The 22874-nt window shown below is 43.3% G+C and overlaps 1 protein-coding gene across 5 annotated transcripts in view; it reads right to left on the minus strand.

Moving 5' to 3' along the window:
- Positions 1 to 22554, minus strand: part of USP30 (ubiquitin specific peptidase 30) — a 34750-nt gene extending 12196 nt beyond the window's left edge. Inside the window, exons 1-7 of one of the 5 annotated variants that reach the window (XM_033220709.1) lie at positions 22333 to 22554; positions 19182 to 19291; positions 17783 to 17965; positions 8849 to 8952; positions 4768 to 4866; positions 4123 to 4168; positions 2637 to 2731 (exon numbers count right to left, since the gene is read on the minus strand). In XM_033220709.1, the coding sequence (XP_033076600.1) occupies positions 2637 to 2731; positions 4123 to 4168; positions 4768 to 4866; positions 8849 to 8952; positions 17783 to 17965; positions 19182 to 19291; positions 22333 to 22415 (720 nt within the window). In that variant the 5' untranslated portion in view covers positions 22416 to 22554. Of the gene's footprint in view, positions 1 to 2636; positions 2732 to 4122; positions 4169 to 4767; positions 4867 to 8848; positions 8953 to 17782; positions 17966 to 19181; positions 19292 to 21782; positions 22252 to 22332 lie in introns of those variants that run through there. The other 4 variants (XM_033220708.1, XM_033220707.1, XM_033220710.1 and 1 more) reach the window with 4 other exon arrangements.
- Between the last annotated feature and the right edge of the window lie 320 nt (positions 22555 to 22874).

The raw sequence follows: 22874 nt of genomic DNA on the forward strand, positions 1-22874 counted from the left end.
TTTTTAATTCCACTTACAATAGTATCAAAACAATCCAAGGAAAAAAGAGATGAATAGTCAACTTATAGATTACAGTTCCTTAACATATCTTACATATCTTTTAATATGCGAACCTTATTTTTAAAAAGACCATTCAACATATTAGTCTTCAAGGTAATGTCACTCAGAACCACAATGACACAGGAAATCAAAAATCAACAAAATGAAAAGGCAACATATGGAATAAAAGAAAATATTAGCAAACCATGTATCTGAGAAGAGGTTAATATCAAAAATTGAATACCTGAAATATACTAAGAGAGTGTTTATAAGGAACTCATATGAACCAACAGCAAAAAACAAAACAAAACAAAGTAACATAATTAAAAAATGGACAAAGGACATGAATAGACACTTTCCAAAAAAAGACATATAAACGGCCAGCGGGTATATGAAAAGGCACTCAATATCACTAATCATCAGGGAAATGCAAATAAAACCACAAAGAGCTATCACCTCACACCTGTTAGGATGGCTATTACCAAAAAGACAGCATGTGGTCGGGTGCAGTGGCTCATGCTTTAATCCCAGTACTTTCCGAGTCCAGACAGGCGGATCACCTGAGGTTGGGAGTTCAAGACCAGTCTGGCCAATATGGTGAAACCTGGTATCTACTAAAAATACAAAAGATTAGCTGGGCATGCTGGCAGGTGCCTGTAATCCCAGCTACTTAGGAGACTGGGATGGGAGAATTGCTTGAACCCAGGAGGCAGAGGTTGCAGTGAGCCAAGATGGCACCACTGCACTCTAGCTTGGGTGCGGCAGAGTGAGACTCCATCTGAAAAAAAAAAGACAGCATGTAACAAGTGTTGCCGAGGGTGTGGAGAGAAGACAACTCTTGTACGCTGTTGGTGGGAATGTAAATGGAAAACAGTATGGAGGTTCCTCAAAAAGTTAAGAATAGAACTACTATATGAACTAGTCCTAGGTATATATCCAGAGCAAATGAAATCAGGATCTCAAAGATATATCTGCAAAACAATGTTCATTGTAGCATTATTCACAATAGCGAAGATAGGGAACGTCCACACAGATGAATGAGAAAATGTGGTATACATGTACAATGGAATATTATTCAGCCATCAAAAAGGAAGTTCTACCATCTGTGACAACATAGATGAACGTGGAGGACATCTGCTATGTGAAATAAGCCAGATATAGATAAACACTGCCTGATCTCATACCTACATGGAATCTAGAAAAGCCAAACTCACAGAAGCAGAGTACATGGTGGCTGCCGGGGCTGGGGAGGTGGGGAGATGTTGCTCAAAGATGCAAACCTTCAGTTATAAGATGAATAAGTTCCGGAGAGTTAATGTACAGCATGGTGACTACAGTTAATAATACTGAATTGTATTCTTGAAATATACTAAGAGAGTGTTCTCACCACATATGAGCACAGGTGCACATGCACACACACACACACACATAGTCACACATCAAATCATCACTTTGTACACTCTAAATATATACAATTTTTATTGTCAATTAGATCTCAATAAAGCTGGGGGAAAAAGCCACAATGAGATACTACTTTGCACTCAGTAGGATGGCTAGAACCACAATGTCAGACAGGACCTAGAGAGTGGGCTGGCATCAAAATGTGGGTGAAGCTGTGGAGAATTGGAACCCCTTGTACACTGCCGGTGGGAATGTAAAATGGCATAGTCACTTTGGAAAACAGTCTGGCAGTTCCTCAAAAGGTTAAACAAAAGAGTTACCATATAAGCTAGCAATTCTACTCTGAGGCATACACCCAATTGAAGTGAAAATATATGTCCACACAAAAACTTGTATGTATATGTTCACAGCAACATTATTTATAATAGCCAAAAAGTGTTAACAATCCAAATGCCCATCAACTGATGAAAGGAAAAAAATGTTGTAGATCCATGTAATGCAATATTATTTGGTAATAAAAGGAACAAAGTACTGATTCATGCCACAATATGGAAGAAATGTGGAAATATTATGCTAAATGAAAGAAGCCAGACACAAAAAGCCACACATTACATGATTCCATTTATATGAAGTATTTGGAATATGCAAATCCACAGAGACAGAGGTAGATTCATGGTTGACAAGGGGTAGGGGGATGGAACGGATGGGGAGAGGCTGCTAATGAGTCTGGAGTTTTTTTAGGGGGCAATGAAAATGTGATAAAGTTGACTGATCTCAGAGTCAGTAATGGCTGTGAAAAAATAAAATAAAATAAAATGGATTGGGGTGACAGTTGTACAATTCTCTATTTTTGTATGATGTTGGAAATTTTCCATAATAAAATATTATTTTAAAACCTCAAAAGCAAAGGGGAAAAAACCAGTCCTAGAATCTACTGTGTCCACCATGAGCATAGACCCAACCACTGGACTCGAGATCCTGCCAATCCACAGTGAGTCTGCTGTCCTTGGAGCAGAAGATGCCATCTGAGGATCAAATGACATGCTGACACTGACCAAAGTGGGGTAGTCAGTCCACTAGTGTGCAGAGGCTAGGTAGTCTCTAACACCAGTGACCGATGCCAGCCCACTCTCTAGGTCCTTTTAAGAATCCTAACTTTTGGAAAACCTCATCCAGAAATAAGTGTTGATATTTACCTGGTGTTCACAGTGTTTGCAGACCATATTACTAGTGAGTCTTCCATGAAAAGGATGTTGAGACTTCCAGTGATTGGATGTGGGGTGAGGTGACCCTGGAATGCAAAAAGTTTTTTGATGTGTCACTTTTAGCCCTTCGGCACCAAGCTCAACATTCATCTTCCTTTCTAGTATGTTGTAGAAACTCCCTCTTGAGAATAAATGTTCTTGAAAAGTACATTGAAATAGCTTTCCTCATTGACTTCCATCCAAAAGACATCCCATTCCTTCATAGGAGAATTTACACAGATCTGTCTTTACATATAGTTTCTGTATAATGGGTAGGGCCACATTTTAAAAAGGAGTTTGTGTTTAATAACGTCTTTTTACAAACACATGCTTAAAACATTTGAGATGTCAAAAGAAGGATACCACCAGTGAACATTCCATAAAGTGAGATAAAATCTTCTGAAATAATCAGAATAAGCAAGTTCTGAATAACTAGGCCTTTCTTTGGCTAGAATGGGGTTCAATGGAAAGAACGTAAGTGAGAAACCCGGGCTCTGGAGTCAGGCAGCCCAAGGATCAGCTCTGGCACTGCTTCTTATTCGCTACCTGACCTGGGAATGCCTTTCATCTCTGCAAGCCTCAGTGTGCGGAAAATTGGGATAGTTATTATCCCATTAACTCCAGTATCATCAACTTTGTAGAGTTGTTATGAGGCTTAAATGAGATAATGCAAAGCCTGGAAAACAGCATGGGCTCAAAAAATATTTATTCTTATTACTACACAAAGGAATTAATATGCTAATTTTATTTTTTAAGTCTTTTTTTTTTTTTTTTTGAGACGAAGTCTTGCTCTGTTGCCCAGGCTGGAGTGCAATGGCACGATCTCAGCTCACCGCAACCTCTGCCTCCCAGGTTCAAGCGATTCTCCTGCCCTCAGCCTCCAGAGTAGCTGGGATAACAGGCATGCACCACCACGCCCGGCTAATTTTGTATTTTTAGTAGAGACGAGGTTTCTCCATGTTGATCAGGCTGGTCTTGAACTCCTGATCTCAGGTGATCCACCCGCCTCGGCCTCTCAAAGTGCTGGGATTACAGGCGTGAGCCACCATGCCCGGCCTTAAGTCTTAAGAAAACAACAATTTCCTCCTAAGGATGACTTTGGTAACATGCAGTAGAATTTGGCAGCACTGGAAATGCTGAGGACACAACAGATTCAGCTCATTACGTACTTCCCAGGATCAATTCGAAAAGGTAAAAAGAAAGTCCTTGTTTGAAGTACAAATAAGCCAGTTTCAAGAAAAGCTGGGCTGGGGTGCAAGGGAACACCAAGAGAATCTATTTAAAGCTATTTCCAAAATACAACTTCCTTTGCAAGCACATCACACTTCAAGCTGGCCTGTATGTCACCAGAAAAAAATATTTTTAACACAAGCAAATTATTATCATATCTTAAAAGTCCACATCGTATGTGTTATATATTTCAATGGAAAACGGCTACCTCTTGTGCGGCAGGTAATTTGTTTGGGAGTTATTTCTGACTGCTGCTGTAGAGGGAAAAAAAAAACAGACTGAAAACCCTACTATAATCCCTTTTACCACCCTCACCCCACCCCTAAACCTTACAAGTTTCTATGTTGATTACACCACTAAAAATCAACTTTTAACAAAGCTCAGGTTTCTAAAGGTAGCCTCAATTAGCCTATCTGGCTGGATACTATGCATATTCTTTCATCAAATGCAATAGAAACATATTTCTTCTCTCCAGAATATTTTCATCCTTACTGTTTAACTTTTATCAACTCCCCCCGATATTTATTCTGTTACAGGGAAATGAGGGCTCACTTAGTATTCCTATGGCCCCTGTTCCCCTGTATTAAATAGGAAACAACAACACATTCTTTCTTCTCAAAGCCAACATAAATTGCAGCAATGAATCATTTGAAAGAGCCTTGACATCCCTAATCAGAGTCACCAACTGCAAATCATGTAGTTTAAAGACCCTCCCCTGGCCTCATTCCTGTCACTGATTTTTACTGCATCTTACTTTTGTGTTTAAAGTTGTACAAAGATTACACTTGCCTCTCCTATACTTATCAAATATGCATAAGCTGCACAGAACGTGTTGGAAATATTAATCGTTTACCTCCAGGGAATGCACATCAAACAAATGTGTGACCGGAGGCTGGCGATCTCGCTCATCTTCCAATGACGAGGTAATGACATGGAATAATTCGTGAGCATCCTGTCAAAGGGCAAAGCACTCTTTAGAGAGGCTGGATGAGAAAAGGGCAAGATCAGAACTACCCACCTCGGGCAGTCGCCCTACAGTGAATGTGGGTAGAATTTGCTTTCTACCTTCTCAAGGCCCAGCTCATTATAGAAAACAGTTATGTCCTAGACACTGTTACAAGTGAAGACCCTCAAGCAAGAGGTCCAGGAGCAGAGAGCAGGAGAGAAAGCCAGGCAGCTGCCTTCACGCCAGCAGTCTCTGAGATAGTTCTGTTTCACTGAGACAGCCTTGACCTCTGCTCTGACTTCAAAAGATTATGCTTTTTGCTAATTGTGGTAAAATACACATATCATAACATTTATCATCTTAACATGAATGATTCTGTGGCATTAAGTACATTCATGTTGTTGTGCAATCATCACCGCCATCCATCTTCAGAACTTTTTCATCTTCCCCAGCTGAAACTCCATACGTGTTAAACACTAATTCCCCATTTCCCCTTCCCCCACCCCTGGCACCCATCATTCTTTCTGTCTCTAGGAATCTGATTACTCTGGGAACCACACACAAGTGGAATCATACAGTGTTGGTCTTTGTGACTGGCTTATTTTCCTTGGCATAATGTCTTCAAGCCTCACCCGTGTTGTAGCATATTGCAGAATTTCCTTCCTTTTTAAGGCTGAATAATGTTCCATTGTATGAAAGTTTTGTTTACCTATTTATCAGCTGATAAATGCTTGGGTTGCTTCTACCCCTTGGCTATTGCAAATATGCTGCTATTAACCTGAATACACAAATATCTTACTGAGTTCCTGCTTTGTTTGAATTCTTTTGGTTTGTACCCAGAAGGGGGATTGCTGGATCCAATGGCATGGGACTACTCTTGAACATCAACTCAAACGGCCCTCTCCCCAGAAACCCAAGCCACCCCTCACTCTTCCAGGAGTAACGGGGTCACAACACTGGCCCTCTGCTTCTCCTTTGGTGTCCCCTCACGCTGCCACCAGAGCAATACTTTAAAAGGCAGACAGCTTTACTCTTCTGCTTTTAGCTTTCCAATGGCTTCCTCTACTAGAGTAAAACCTACCATTCTTATCTGGCCTACAAAGCTCCCAACATTCACAATGTCCCGGCCCCGGCCTCTTTTGTGTTCCTTGAACACATCCAGCTTATTCCCATTTCGGGTTGTGCTCAGACCTTTGCACAGCTACCTTCTATCCTTCAGGTCTCTGCCAAAAGAGCTCCTCCGCAGGGCATACTCCCCAACCAACTATCCAAAGCTGCCTCTACCCCTCTGAACCCTAGCCCACCCCCAGCCAATTCAGCAGCCGTCCTAAAAAAAGGCCCCTCCTCCAAAATATGCCCTAAATTCCTAAGGACTCTCAGCTCCCCTGCTTCAACCCCAGTCTGAGCCACGCCATCTCGGCCGGTAACTGCAGCGGCCTCCCACCTTTCCTCTCGGCTTGCATTCTTGCCCCTCCAGTCTTCCTTTTTTAACAAGTCAGATCAAACCAGTCCCCAGTTCAAAGCCCTCTAGTGGCTCCCCGCTGCACACACAATAGAAGCCGATGCTGTCCACATCCTCCCAGTCCCTGCACAATCTGCTCCCCGCCAACTTCCGCCAGCCCCTCTCCTCTGCAGCCCTTCCCACCCTGGCCTCCCTGCCATTCTCCACAGGTGGCAGCTTTATAACTATCTCCAGACTTACACCCTAGCTTCTTCATCTGTCTGGAATGCTCTGCACCCAGGTGTCCACACACTTCACTCTCTTTTATACTTCTGGTCTCCACTGAAACCTCACCTCCCGAGAGGAGCCTCCCTACCTGGAGCAGTCTTCCCCTGTCGCTTGGCTCCTCCTCCCCTGTCCACCCCTACCCATGCCATGTCACACCAGCTAGTTTCTTGTTAGCATATCCTGAAATTCCCTGCTGTCTGCACCGACCACTGCCTGCTATTCTCATCCCCCACTGGAATACCAGCTCTAAGTGAGCAGGAAAACTCCTGCAGGTCATGTCTGCTGCTACAACTCCATTGCCCTGGACAGGCCCCACCCCAGGCAGGCATTCAATAAATACCTGTTGCCTATATAAATGAATTCCCTCCCAGGCTATAAAACTGCAGCTATAGAGTGCAAGTAGAGATTCAAAGATAAATAAGACAAGGCTCTGGCCCCTGAGGGACTCACAATCCAGGGGAGGTGTGGCAGCCTAGCTGTTAGCCAACAGCACACCAGAGCTGCAGCCCTGTATAGATGAACAGGAAGCAGGGGACCTGGAGGAGAATCAGTGCTTCCTGAGAGGCTCAAGGAGCCCTCACAGACCAGGCATCTGGGCCCAGGCTTGAAGCAGATCCAAGACAGGATGGAGGTGGATCTATAACCTAACCCTTGGGTAAGCCATGTAACAACTCGGCCTTGAGAAAAGGGACAGCACTGCAGAGGAGGGGGAGCTTGAATGTGCACTGGAGCACCACACTGTCTTAAACCTTGGCTCTGCCCCTTAGATAGCTGCATGATTCTGGGCAAATCATTCCACTTCTCTGAGCCTCAGTGTTTCCATCTGTAAAATGGGGACAACAGTAAACTCCTTACATGGTTATTGTGATAATAAAATCAGGTAATTTGCATAAAGCAAGCCTTTGGCCCAATGCATCCTCTGAAGCTCTAGCTTTAGACAAAGAAAATGGGTTGATAATCAGGGAAAGTCTGCTCCTGATTGAGTGGATCGCTGATAATACAGATGTGGGCAAGGCCCATACTAGATGCTCTGGGTACCTTCAAACAGGAAAAGGCCACTGGACAGACGCACCCACCTCTTTCTCCTGCAGACTACAGCATAGCGTGGGCCCACTACTGTGGGCTGAAGATGTCGAAAATACTTCCAAGGAGGGACTGGGACCTAAGTGAGTCCTTGATGGAGAAGTCGGACTTTTAAAAAGTTATATGATGTCCTTGGTGACTAAATCTCAAAGTTACTCTCTCAGTTTAGGGAAATGTAAAATGTAGATAAATAATTCCAGTTACCAGAGGAGGATTTTAGAAGTATTTTCTAAATAGAAAAACATTGCAACATACAACTGGATTAACTGAGATACATTTTAAGAAAGTATAGATACCACTAGCACCATGTCTAAAAAGTGACCTGTGGCTTCAGAATAAAGCAAAAACAAGAGAACACCTTTAAAAATAAGGGGCACTACACAGCCTCCCCACCTCCCTTTTCAAAAGTCCCTCAATGCCCCTCATGTCAGCCCCACAGTTTCGGGAGGTCCAAGATGCCACCTCCCATTTCTCTGGACAGTGGCGGCAGACGACACCTACATGAAGCTGGACAAGGCCATCTTGGAAATGTGCCTGTGGAGGATGCAGCTGTATGCCACTGGGGGCTAGATTTTTTCATCCCTAGAGCTTCACTCTCTTGGCCTCTGCTTCAGACTTGCTATTGGTAACAGTGGTCTGGCAGGGAGGAGGGTGGCCAAGTTGAAAGAAGGCAGCAAAGCTGTAGTTGTGGAAAAGGGAGGTGGGAGTGACTGCATACGGCCTTGGAATTGCATAGGACATCTGCTTGAGGTTTCGGGCCACTTTAAGCCAAGCTTTGAAGATTGATTTTTTTTTAAATTGAGGGTGTGGTTCAGAAAAATCTTACCTAAACCTCTGAGTCTCCAAGATAAAGTCATCTGCCTCTTTCTGAAGAACCCAAGTGTCCCTATCACTTACTGGAGTGCCAAGTCACTCAAGAACTAAAAAGATTTTGCTCTTTGGCAACTGTGTGTTTAAGTCCCATCCCCCTAATCTTCTATCCACTGGGTGAAAAACAGCTGTATCTCCCCTCTGATCATAACAGCAGGAACAAAGTTGGTACTCTGGTCCCAGAACACTAAAGCTGTCTAAAATGTCACAGAAATGTACACTGGGGCCAGGCAATTGCAAGGTCAGACCCCAAGTCACTAGGGGAAAGGATTCTCCAAGCTAAACCTGTTCAAATGTTGTACTCACCTGTTCTTCAAATGAGGAGATCTGCCATCTGTACATTCTTAAGACATCCAATAAGCAGCTTGCATCTAAGACCTCATCATCAGTAACTTCTTGGCAGGACAAGGCTGGAAACAAAAAAGGTAAGACAATTATCAAATTCACCTGCGTCACAACTAACCAGAAAACCTGCACAGTATAACATATCAAAGTTAATTAAAAATTTAAGGACTGCAGGCTGGGCGCAGTGGCTCACGCCTGTAATCCCAGCACCTTAGGAGGCTAAGGCAGGTGGATGACAAGGTCAGGAGATCGAGACCATCCTGGCTAACATGGTGAAACCTTGTCTCTATTAAAAAAAAAAAAAAAAAATCAGCTGGGCATGGTGGCGGGCACTTGTAGTCCCAGCTACTCAGGAGACTGAGGCAGGAGAATGGCATGAACCTAGGAGGCAGAGGTTGCAGCGAGCAGAGATCGTGCCACTGCACTCCAGCCTGGGCAAAAGAGTGAGACTCCGTATCAAAAAAAAAAAAAAGAAAGAAAGAAAAGAAAAAAAAATTAAGGACTGCAGGATTCACCTTAGAATTAGGTATTTTTTTTATCATTCTTTGTAGCATTACCCAATGCGTAGTACTCTATTAGGCACTTATGTTTACTGAATGAATGTAATTTTTCATGAGGCTGCAGCATTTAAATGAAGTAACTGATTCCTCTATCTTCAAACTATCATCAATATAAATTGTTGCAAGGTTCTTATTGAGTAAAATGATTTTAACTCACAACTCTCAGGTTGGGAGGGCCGTTCCCAACCAACATTCATCCAGTCCAACCCCATATTCGGTGCCACACTCCTCTCCACAGGGCTGTTTCCCAAGGCCTTTGATTGTTTGTATTTGAGTTTCTGATTTTCAAGGCAAAGCATCAAGCTATATGCAGCAGCCTGAAAGCGTCTTTTGAGTGGTTTACTTTTACTTTTTTTTGAAACAGTCTCACTCTGTAGCCCAGGCTGGAGTACAACAGTGTGATCTCAGCTCACTGCAACCTCTGCCTCCTGGGTTCAAGCGATTCTCCTGCCTCAGCTTCCCGAGTAGCTGGGATTACAGGCACACACAACCACACCCAACTAATTTCTGTATTTTTAGTAGAGATGGGGTTCCACCATGTTGGCCAGGCTGGTCTTGAACTCCTAACCTCATGATCGCCCACCTCAGCCTCTCAAAGTGCTGGGATTACAGGTGTGAGCCATGGCACTGGCCGAGTGGTTTACTTTTCAATCACAGGTAGAATCAGGCCTAATAAAATAGAAGTTTGATGGGCTTATGAATTTATATTATAATTACTTCTAGACCAAGGATTGGCACTTTTTCTGTAAAAGGCCAGAAAATAAACATCTTAGGCTTGCTTTTTTTTTTTTTTTTTTTTTGAGACAGGGTCTTATTCTGTCAGGCTAGGGTGCACTGGTGTGATCTCGGCTCACTGCAGCCTTGACCTCCTGGGCCCAAGCAATCCTCACAATTCAGCCTTCTGAGCAGCTGGGACTACAGGCACATGCCTTTGTGCTCAGCTAATTTTTGTATTTTTTGTACTGACAAGAGTTTCACCATGTTGCCCAGGCTGGTCTTGAATTTCTGGGGTGAAGTGATCTGCCCGCCTTGGCCTCGCAACGTGCTGGGATTACAGGTGTGAGTCCCTGTGCCTGGCCACATTTTAGGCTTTGTGGACCACATGGTCTCTGTTGCAACTACTCAACTCTGCCATTGCAGCACAAAAGCAGTCATAGATGTGAAAAGAAAATAACATTTCAGGACCTTCTAAATGTATTATGCCAAGGGGAAGAGTGCTGGAAACAGTCAAGTAATGCAGCTGCTTTTCTTCTCTGGCGCATGGCCGCTGCTTCCTGACCTTTGTGTTGAGATGTTACAAATTAACCAGACTCCCAGTTCTTCACTCAAACCTAGGCTGAATGGCACTGGAGATAGAGACCCTTGTGATTATTACCTCTTTACGATGGAATGGTAGGCAACCCCCTAAGAGTGTAATCCATAGTAGCCAATCAAATCTTACATCTGTATGTTAGTCATTGTATGGAAAATGTTATAATTCTGTTCAGTACTTCTGTTTTTGTCTACATAAATGATCCCTACTTTTCCCCACGCTGGGAGCACTGATCACCATTTCCTGTTATTTGTGTGTCCCCAGACAGCCACCTTCACACTTTGTGTTTGAATAAACCCTTGTAGCTGGATCTTGAACCCTTTGATTATTTTAGGTTGACATAGGCAAAATCTAAACAAATGGACATGGCTGTGTTCCAATAAAACTTTATTGACAAAAACAGGTGGCGGGCTGGATTTGGCCCATGGGCCATCAGGTGCAGACTCCTGATCTTGGCCACCCTCCTTCCCATCGCATGTTACACTGGACCAGTACTGCTGGAGTGTGAGAGAGAAAAATGTAGAAGCCTGCCTCTCAGTGCAGTTTCTGGAAGTTCAGTGACTCCCAACATACAGTAGTAGGTCAGCCTGTTTCTTCTTTCTGATTTGCTGTCAACGGCCTTGAAAGATTCCTTTAAAGCCCAGACTTCCGGGCTGCTCTGCCTATGGAGTATCCATTCTTTCATTCCTTTACTTTCTTAATAAACTTGCTTTCACTTAAAAAATAATAACAATAATAAAGCCCAGGCTTCTGCATCAGTGTGTATATACCCTGGGGCTAGCCCTTTCCCTCCCAGGACAAAGAGAGCAGGGTTGGGAAAGGAACCACACCTTTCTCCCACACCCCTTGGGCAGCCCTTCTGTTAGCTCCCCCAACCCACCACCTCCCAAAGGAAAATTTCAATGCCTCCTTTAACCCAGTTTTGTCTAAAATACTACAGGGCAATTTGGCAGTATCTACTAACATTTTCATATCGTACAACCCAGCAATTTTACTTTTTCAATCCAGCAATTTTTTTTCCCTACAGAAATGCATGCTTAGGTTCACAAAGGGACATGTATAAGGATGCTCACATGATAGCCTGCTTATCATGACAAGGAGCTGGAGACAAATGGCCAAATAAACTGGGGTGTGTTGACATTATGGAAACTATGCAGCTATAAAAGTGAATGAGGCCAGGTACAGTGCAGCCTGTAATCCCAGCACTTTGGGAGGCCGAGGCGGTTAATCACTTCAGTTCAGGAGTTCAAGACCAGCCTGGCCAACATGGTGAACTGTCAACTCTATTAAAAACAACAACAAAAAACACCCAACAATTAGCCAGGGGTGATGGGTGCACACCCGTAGTCCCAAATACTCGGGAGGCTGAGGCAGGAGGATCACTTGAACCCTGGAGGCAGAGGTTGCAGTGAGCCGAGACTGCACCACCGCACTGTCTGGGCAACAGAACAAGACTCTGTACCAAAGAAGGAAAAAAAAAAAAATGACCAAGGTTTGCAAATCACATCTGATAAGGCATTAATACCCAGAATATATAAACTCAGAACTTCTAAAAGTCAACAACAACAACAACAAAATAAACAAGGCCAGGCATGGCGGCTCACACCTGTAATCCCAGCACTTTGGGAGCCTGACGTGGGCAGATCACGAGGTCAAGAGATCAAGACCATCCTGGCCAACATGGTAAAACCCTGTCTCTACTAAAAATACAAAAATTAGCTGGGCGTGGTGGTGTGCACCTGTAGTTCCAGCTATTTGGGAGGCTGAGGCAGGAGAATCGCTTGGAATCTGGGAGGCGGAGGTTGCAGTGAGCTGAGATCACACCACTGCAATTCAGCCTGGCGACAGAGCGACTTCTCAAAAAAAAAAAAAAAAAACCCAAACAATCCAGTTGAAAAATGGGCAAAGAACTTGAACAGACATTTCTCCAAAAAAGACAGACAAAATGGCCAATAAACAAATGAAAAGATGCTCAATGTAACTTATTATTAGGGAAATGCAAATTAAAACGATACCATACTGTTAGGATGGCTACTATCAATGAAAATAGAAAATAGTATGTGTTGGTGAGGAGAAATTGGAATTTTTGCACATTGCTGGTAGAATTCTAAAATCATGCACCATCTGTGGAAAACAGCATAGAGGCTCCTCAAAAAATTAAACAGAATTACCATTTGATCCAGCAATTCTACTTCTGAGTGTTTACAGAAAATAATTGAAAGCAGGGCATTTGGACACTAATGTTCACAGCAACATTATTCATGATAGCCAAAGAATGAAAATAAGCCAAATGTCCACGGACTGACAGAGGGACAAACAAAATGCTGCATACACATGCAACAGAATATTATTCAGCCTAGGCCAGGTGTAGTGGCTCATGCCTGTAATCCCCAAACTTTGGGAGGCCGAGGTGGGCAGATCACTTGAGGTCAGGAGTTCGAGATCAGCCTGGCCAACGTGGTAAAACCCCGTCTCTACTAAAAATACAAAAAATTAGCCAGGTGTGGTGGTGAACGCCTGTAATCCCAGCTACTTGGGAGGCTGAAGCAGGAGAATCACTTGAATCTGGGAGGTGGAAGTGGCAGTGAGCTAAGATGGCGCCACTGCACTCCAGCCAGGGTGACAGAATGAGACTTCGCCTTAAAAAAAAAAAAAAGAATATTTAAGAATATTTTCAGCCTTAAAAAGGAATGAAATTCTGATATGTGGTATAACATGGATGAACCCTGAAGATATTAAGTGAAATAAGCCAGTTACAAAAGGGTGAATATTGTATGAGTCCACTTAATGTGGTACATCTTATAAATATGAGGAAACTCATGACTTAATGAGGTCTGAGTCAAATTTAAAGAGAGAGAAAGTAGGGCAGTGGTTACCAAGGGCTAGGGGGAGGGGAGAATGGGAGTTACTGTTTCATGGGTATAGTTTCAGTACGGGATGATGAAGAGTTCTAGAGAGGGATGGGGGTGACTGCTGCACAACAATGTGGCTGTACTTAATCTACTGAACTATATGCTGAAAATGGTAAATTTTATGTTAGGTATATTTTGCCACACTTTTAAAAAGTAGGCAAAGGATATAAACAAGCAATTCACAGAAGACAAACTATAAGACCAATACACTCAAAAAAAAAAAAAAAGTGAAGGAGGTAGAACTACATGTACTAAAATGGACACTTCTCTAATGCTTATTATATTTGGCCATGTAAATCACAAACAAAACAAAACAATATACAGGCCAGGTGCGGTGGCTCATGCCTATAATCCCAGCACTCTGGGAGGCTGAGGTGGGCGGATCACCTGAGCCCAGGAGTTCAAGACCAGCCTAGGCAACATGATGAAACCCCGTCTCTACTAAAAATACAAAAATTAGCCAGGTGTGGCAGCACGCACCTGTAGTCCCAGCTACTCGGGAAGCTGGGGTGGGAGGATAGCTTGAGCCCAGGAGGCTGAGGTGTGGTGAGCCGAGACTGCACCATTGCACTTCAGTTTGGGTAAGACCCTATCTCCAAAAAAAACAAAAAATCAAAACAAACACCAAAAAACCCCACAACATATCATTTCTATGGATGCACAGAAATGTATTTACATGCACAGAAAAGGGTCTGGAAGGATCCACCTATAGCTTCCTTTTAGGAAAGGTAGAGGGGAGCAGGGTTGGAGTATTGATAAGGGGACTTTGGCCTTCTCTGTAATGCTTTGATTTTTTACAAAGAGAACTGATTCATGCATTACTTGTATAATTAAAAAATTATTTATAGGCCAGGCATGGTGGTTCATGCCTGCAATCCCAGCACTCTGGGAGGCCAAGGCGGGCAGACTGCTTAAGTTTAGGAGTTTGAGACCAGCCTGGGCAACAAGTCAAAACCCTGTCTCTACTAAAAATAAAAAAATTAGCCAGGAATGGTGGCATGTGCCTGCAGTCCCAGCTACTTAGGAAATGGAGGTGGGAGGATTGTTTTGGGCCTGGGAGGCAGAGGCTGCAATGAGCTGAGGTTGCGCCACTGCACTCCAGCCTGGGTTGACAGAACAGAACCCTATCTCAAAAAAAGATTTTTTTTTTCTAAAAAATCAAAGTAAGAGACATTGGAAAGCAGAAGCAGAGAAATGAGCAGACATTCTGGGACAGCAGCCCAAGGATGGCTCTGGCTCCCAGTACTGGGTCCCATGTGAACAATAAGGGCAGTGCTGACAGGCCAGGGTTAGGATAACTCATGTGGACATTTCAGCTTTCACATAATCTTTGGAGTGGTGCTTTTAACCCATTTCCTATTTGTCCCAAGAATATTCCTGTCTCTAATCCTAATGTAACATCATATACATTTCTGTTACATTAGGATTAGAGACAAGTTCTATTTAGAAATAACTAACAAGAACATGGCTGGGTGCGCTGGCTCACCCCTGTAATCCCAGCACTTCGGGAGACCAAGATGGGAGGATCACTTGAGGTCAGGAGTTCGAGACCAGCCTGGTCAACATAGCAAGACCCCATCTCTATTTTTTAAAAAAATTTAAAAAGACCAAGCATTTTAGCTCATGCCTGTAATCCAAACACTTTGGGAGGCCAAGGCGGGTGCATCACTTGAGGTCAGGAGTTTGAGAGCAGCCTGGTAAAATCCTGTCTCTACTAAAAATACAAAAACTAGCTGGGCGTGGTGAGGAGTGCCTGTAATCCCAGCTACTTGGGAGGCTGAGGCAGGAGAATTGCTTGAACCTGGGAGGCGGAGGTTGCAGTGAGCCGAGATCCCACCACTGCACTCCAGCCTGAGCGACAAGGCGAGATTCCGTCTCAAACATTAAAAAAAAAAAAAAAAAAAAAAAAAGAACTCCGAGAATAGTTTTTCTATTTTCACATTTAAAATCAGTCAGACTTGCTTTGGCCTCAAAGAGCATGTTTACATAAAATTAGATGAACGCTGGCAGCGAGTTGCACTTTTTTTTTTTCTCTAAACCAGGAATGGGCTAAAAAAACAGGATAGTAAAAGAAATTATTCTCAAGTCACCTCTTCTACAGAAAAGTACACTTGCTTCATAAAGATTTCTGTGTCAAGCAGAGCTCACATAGGAAAACACCTCAGTGAAGCACGATTTAGCTAAATGTTTTTTAAACCCAATTTTCTCCTTACAGTGACAGCAATATATGCTTATTGTTAAAAGTAGTACAGTTTTCCAAAACGATTTTAAGATTACCAATGACTGCACAATACTAAAATGGTTAATATTTCAGCATTTTTCAGTCCAGCCTTTATCTGTGGAAGTTCCTACCTTGATGAAGTCAAATTGTATTTTGTATGCTGCTCTTTAATATTACAGCCTATGCCCTCACCCAAATTTTAAAAAAATTTCATAAAAGTGATTCTTAATGCCTGTATGCCATCGATTACTTAATCATTTCCCCATCTAAGTGCTAGCCAAGCACTACTCTGCTTAGCTTCTGAGGTCTGATGAGATCGGGTACGTACAGGGTAGTATGGCATTAAGTGATTGCTTAATCATTCTGTTTGATATCTACATTCTTTCCCCTTTTTGCCATTATAATTAGATGTTGGAGATCTTTGTGCATACATCACGCTCTGTATAATACCCATGGAACGTCAGCAGATTTTATGAAGAAAACAAAACAGTTCTACAGTCAAAAAAGTTGGTTTAAAAATGAAGTTGGGCTGGGTGCGGTGGCTCACGCCTGTAATCCCAGCACTTTGGGCTGAGGCAGTCAGATCAATTGAGGTCCGGAGTTCGAGACCAGCCTGGATAACATGGCCAACCCTGTCTCTACTAAAAATATAAAAATTAGCCGGGCATGGTGGCATGCGGCTGTAATCCCAGCTACTAGGGAGGCTGAAGCAGGAGAATCGCTTGAACTCGAGAGGTGAAGGTTGCAGTGAGCTGAGATCGTACCACTGCAACAAGCTGGGCAACAAGGTGAGACTCTGTCTCAAACAAACAAACAAACAAAGAAGTTGGGTAGGTTATTTCTTAAAACCTTTACCAAGCCAGTGTATATCGTGACTCTCCAAGTTGGGGGCCACCATTCAGTCATTCCTAAACTTGGTTGCTTTTAGACTCCATTTTTAAGGCTAGTTAAGTCACAATCTACGTTTCTAGCCATTTTCATAAGGCGGACTCCCAGACACAGAATTACTGGGTCAAATAGTACTGAATATTTCGCAAGCTATTATTGTGTCGTTCCAAACTGCTTTCCAGAAAAGTTGCACTAAGTTACACCCCTCTCAGCAGTGTACAGATGTATTGTCCAACAGCTGGACAGGGCTGCAAATTTGTTTTTTAATCTTTGCTGACAGGCAAAAAGTAGCATTTTTATTTTATTTATACTTCTTTGATAATGGTCAAGTTGAACATTTGAGTTTTTTAGCAATTTGTATTACTTCTTTTGTGAATTACCTTATTTTCTAGGCTAATGGACTTTTTTTTTTTTTTTAATGTTTTTGAAACCAGAATACTTCTTACAATGCAACTGTTTATGTGGCAGTGGATTTCTTTCCTTCCTTAAAATGCTGTTATTAACTTGACAATTTATGGTTCCATCTTTGATATATTTTTTTTTTTTTTGAGATGGAGTTTCACTCTTGTTGCTCAGGCTGGAGTGCAATGGTGTGATCTCGGCTTACTGTAACCTCCACCTCCTGTGTTCAAATGATTCTTCTGCCTCAGCCTCCTGAGTAGCTAGGATTACAGGCATACACCACCATGCCTGGATAATATTTCTTGTGTTTTTAGTAGAAACGGGGTTTCTCCATGTTGGTCAGGATGGTCTCGGACTCCTGACCTTGTGATCCACCTGCCTTGGCCTCCCAAAGTGCTGGGATTACAGGCATGAACCACTGCACCCAGCCTCCATCTTTGATTTTTAAAAAATACCTGTTTGTATCTATTGGGCTCTTGGTGTTTTTTATTCATAATGATCTATATGATTTTTTCCTACAATAAGGCTATTAACTCTTTGCCTGTCATCTGGACTTCTTTGAAAAGGTACATAATCCCCTTGAAATTCCCATCTAGATACCTTTCAGAAGGTGCAACAGTGTTAAGGATAAATACTGGTGTGAGGGGGGCTCCTTCTGATCCCTGGTGTACTGGGAGGTGAACTCTTCCAGCCACCTGATGAAAGCAGGACAGGCGGACAGGCCTTGAAGCAGGGAGTTCATGAAGCAGGTGTTCCCTAAATTAACAAGGCCAGGCACGAGCCCTAAAAAAAAGCAGGGGGAAGAAGAGAACAGCATATCATATTTGATCCATTTCTCTCCCATTTGGGACCCAGAGTTCCTGTGCTGTTGCCTTAAATTTGGAATCCCGATCCAAGAAGATCCTTATCCACAGAGATCTGGGCCAAGGCTTCGTTCTAGTACTGCTCCGCAGACTGTAAGCACAGACGGAAAGGTCCCCTTTGTGTGTTATTTTTGAAACCTGTCATGGTATCCACATCAGTTTGGTTCTTCCTAAATGTACAAAACACTTAGTAACCATCTCCTGTCTTTTTCTCTTCCTCTTTCTCCCCTATATGCTCTCTTTCTTCTTTAAGCAGAAAGCAATGTTTCTGAGAACAGAAGAAAACATTGTTATGTTGTTACTTCCCCATCTTTTTCTCTTCCTCTTTCTCCCCTATATGCTCTCTTTCTTCTTTAAGCAGAAAGCAATGTTTCTGAGAATAGAAGAAAACATTGTTGTGTTGTTAATTCCCCAGGACAATGATTCTGTTCTTATCTTAACAATCACCGGGAAAGACTCCACTATACCAATTCTGATCAGTCTTTCTGCAGAGATCAACAAAATCGAATATACTTCTCTCTTCTGCTAGCAATCGTTTTAAAAAAACTTCTTATTCTCAAAGTTCTCAAAGACGCACAAAAGGAGGGAGAATGTATAATAAACCTCAATTATAACTGTCCCCAGATTTAACAATGATCAAATTTCACCACATTCTTTTCTTTCTTTGCTGAATTTTAATCAATGTTACATAGTGCAACACTTTCAAAAGGGAGCATTTTTAAAAAATAAGAAAATAGTTTTTTAGTAATGAAGGCACTAACTTGAAATTTTTACCAGTTATTAGCAAGCTAGTCTGAGAGAACACAAATGTATGATGTAATTGGTCAGTTTGTACCACTGAAAACTACAATTGCCATATTAACGAGAACACTTCTTAGACAATTACGCCACTTGACATTTTTCATTACAAAGCATGCCTCAAACTCCAGTCTGGAGAGGGGCTGAAATAGAAATCTTTTTACTACAGGGTATCAAATAACAATTAATGGTAAAAGTACTGTTTCAAAACCTGAAGTCCTAATTTTAAAGATACAGAGAACAAATACGACCAACCTCCCAACCTTCTTTGTACTGTTTTCAGATAACAGGGATCTGGGTCAAGTCTACAGACCATAATGCAGTGTTCTCATTCTTACCTTTTCTACGCTTCTTTCTTTCTGTAATGGGACCCCAAATAACATATATTCCTGCTGCAAGAGCAGCAGCAATTCCACCTATAACTCCCCAGTTCTTCATGACTTTATATCTAAAAAAGAAAACAAGTTTACTGTCTTCCCTCATCACAAACACAATAGGCGAATATACAGATATAGACAGAATAACATTTTGTCAAAATAACCCACCAAATACCTAATTTCAAGTTAAAATAATATATAGTTATAGGATTACATCTTGAAAATCAGGATGTTTAGATATTAGGATTTAAATTCTAAGTCAGCCGGGCACATTGGCTCATCCCTGTAATCCCAGCACTTTGGGAAGTCAAGGCAGGAGGATCCCTTGAGCCTCAGAGTTTGAGACCAGCCTGGGCAACATGGTGAAACCCCGTCTCTACTAAAAACACAAAAATTAGCTGGCCGTGGTGATGTGCACCTGCAGTCCCAGCTACTCGGGAGGCTGAGGCGGGAGAATCACTTGAATCTGGGAGGCAGAGGTTGCAGTGAGCTGAGATCGTGCCATTGCACTCCAGCCTGGGCAACAGAGCAACACTCGGTCTCAAAAATAAATAAATAAATAAATATATAAAAATATGTATTGAATGACTGAATACTGGAGAAAATATACAGAAATGAATTTCTCTTTTAGAATATTAGACAGGGAAGGGGCACACATACAATATAAAAGAGCTGAATGTTTATAAAATTAAAGATTTCCTAACTTCAGGCTTGACTTAAACACTGGTTATGCTTTTGCTACAAATTAAGAAATTTCACCAGAAATTTAAAACATTGTTTTTATACAAAGTTATATATTTCTACAAAATAAGACAAACCATCTATGTGTATATAGCTATGTAATGTGTATTTGCATATGTGTTACACATGTATATATACGTGTTTGTATGTGCGTGTGTGTGTAATACATTATCCCAATATTTGGATCATGTGAATATTGTTTTGACTTCAGTTCAGTAAACATTAACTTGGTGAAGAGTCACTGGTGATAATAGTGACTCTGCTTTACAATAATCAGCATTTCTTAGTATCATAGCTGATTAGCTGAATTTCAGATAAATATTTGTTTTCCAAGACATAGTCAACAGAATATGCACCACACTTGGTTAAGAAAGTGGGATTACATTATTCTGGTTCGGTTCTGGCTTTGCTACTTCCTTTGGCATCATTTCACCTTCTAAGCCTCAGTTTCCTCATCTGTACGATGGGGACAATCCATAAGACCTACCTCAGGGTTGTGGTGAGGATTAAATAAGTGTGAAGGTATAGAGTACATAGTAAGAACTTAATAAATGTTAGCTGCTACAAATTAAGCATTACAATCTCAGGTTCATTCATGGCAGCTATTCTCTTTTTTTCGTTCTTTTTTTTCTTTTTCTTTTTTTGAGACAGTATCTTGCTCTAGTGCCCAGGCTGGAGTGCAGTGGTGCCATCTCGGCTCAACACAATCTCCACCTTCCGGGCTCAGGTGATCCTCCTGCCTCAACCTCCCGAGTAGCTAGGACCACAGGTGCACACCACACGCCCAGGTAATTTTTAAATTTTTTTGTAAAGACAGGCTCTCACTATGTTGCCCAGGCTGGTCTCAAACTCCTGAGCTCAAGCAGTCTGCCTGCCTCAGCCTCCCAAAGTGCTGGGATTACAGGTGTAAGCCACCATGCTCAGCCGGTGAAAGCTATTCTTGAAGTTTCCTAATGCATCACTGTGCTTTTACACAATACATGAGTTCACAAAAGTGCTTGGAAAGGTTACAAAGGACTGTCATGGAAGTGCTAAAGCACTTTACCAGTACTTTAAAATCCCCCAGTCAAACACTAATATTTAAGGGTGCATACTCTATGCCAGGCACTGTGACAGTCTTACCTCATTTTTTAAACAATCCCACAGAAGCAGGTTATACCATCACTTTCATTTTTATAGCTGAGGAAACTAAGAGACCAACTTGGTCACAGTGAGTGAAGGAACATGGCTCTGAATCATGCGTGTCTGTCTCCCAAGTCTATGCTTAAAACCACAAAGTTCAAGACGGAAACTGAAGGAAACAGTGTCAAGGGGATGGGAGAAAGGACTTGTCCATGACCTTAGCAGCATAAGGAAAACATTTTTTTGGAAACTCCATTCCTCTGCAAAATGACATCACGAGAAGAGTGGTGGGGCCTGGGGGTGAAAAGATCTGGCTTCTGCTCCCAACTCTGCTATGAGGTCAGCTATGGGGCCACACTTCCCACCTACGGAATGGGGGCACTGGACAGGATAGGTCTCGAGGACTTTTAGCCCTGGAATAATAAGCTCTTTAAACCTGCTCCAATCCCAGAGGAAGCCGACCTGAGCAACAGGTCTCAGTCATTTGGGGTCAGCAGTGGGGGAGGGGGTACTCAGTTCTGAAGCCTGGAGCCCTTGGGAGGGTGAATAAGGAAATGGGGGCCCTGACAGGATTGGGAACCCAGGCAATCGAGGAGTCCTAACAAGAACGGAAGGCTTTAACAGGAACAAGCAGCCTTAACAGGTTAAAGAGGCCCTGACCAATTTAGAGACCCTTGCAAAACAAGGGCCTTTACTCACACTAATAACATCAGGGACTCAGACAGAAGTGGGGATCCATATTAGACTAGAGGGCGGGCTAACAGGAATAGGGGGCGGTACTAACAAAACGCGGGGCTTGCAGGCCCGGGGCACTTACAGGACTGGAGGAACCACGCCAAGATTGGGGAACCCCTGGCAGATATGATTGGGGGACCCAGAAGGATTGGGGGTATACTAGAAGGATTGAGGGGTCTTGGCAGGCCTAGGAGGCACTGAAAGAACTGAGGGCACTGACAGAATTAGGGGCCCTGACAAGACTAGAGGGCCCTGGGTGTCCTGGGAACAATGACAGGAGGGGGAGGGACAGACGGACCCGGGGAGTGCAGACAGAATTGGTGTTGCCGAAGGACTGGAGCCCGTCAGTCCTCCCACCTACAGGCCCAGGCCTCCAACCCTAAAGGACGCAGAAGCTCCCGGAATGCCCGCGCGGGCCCTGGAGACCCCAACTAGGGCATGAAAAAGCCGCCACGGGCCCAAGCTGGGGACCCTGTCCCGGCCTCTTCGGCCGCCCCGCCCCCCAAAATCTCACCTGACAGCCGCCCCGGTCCGCAGGAAGCGCTGGATGGCCCTGTCGGCCGCGGTCATCGCCGCCTCGGCCCGTGAGCTCAGCATTGCAGCCGCACCGGAGGCCTGAAGCCGCCTCCGCCGCTACTGCCGCCCCCGCCGCCGCCTGACCGAGGGCTACGAAGGTTCCCGAGACAGCGGAACCTGCGGCCGCAGTCCCAGTACCTCGGGGGAAGGTAGACCGCAGGACAGCGCCCCGAGGACCGGAAGTAGCTGCCCCCGGAGAGCAATAGCTGACGGACCACGTCTTTTCTTTCTTTTCCCTTAGCAACAGGCCCCAGCGTCGGTTGCTAAGCGAGGCTCAGCTGCCTGGGGTGCTTGGTTTTCAGATTTGCTTAGGCTCCATTCATAAATACAGATGGCACACTTCTAGGATGGACCCTGGGTCATGATTTGAATTTTTCGGTGTGGAGAAGGAGGCCAACGGCCGAAAGTCGGGTCAGGCCTTTACTATAGTTACTATTGTGGCCAGAGTGGAAATAGGTCACAGAGGAAGGAACTTTAATG

This window comes from Trachypithecus francoisi, unplaced genomic scaffold (assembly GCF_009764315.1).
Source record: "Trachypithecus francoisi isolate TF-2019V2 unplaced genomic scaffold, Tfra_2.0 Lachesis_group11, whole genome shotgun sequence".
Lineage (NCBI taxonomy): Eukaryota > Metazoa > Chordata > Mammalia > Primates > Cercopithecidae > Trachypithecus > Trachypithecus francoisi.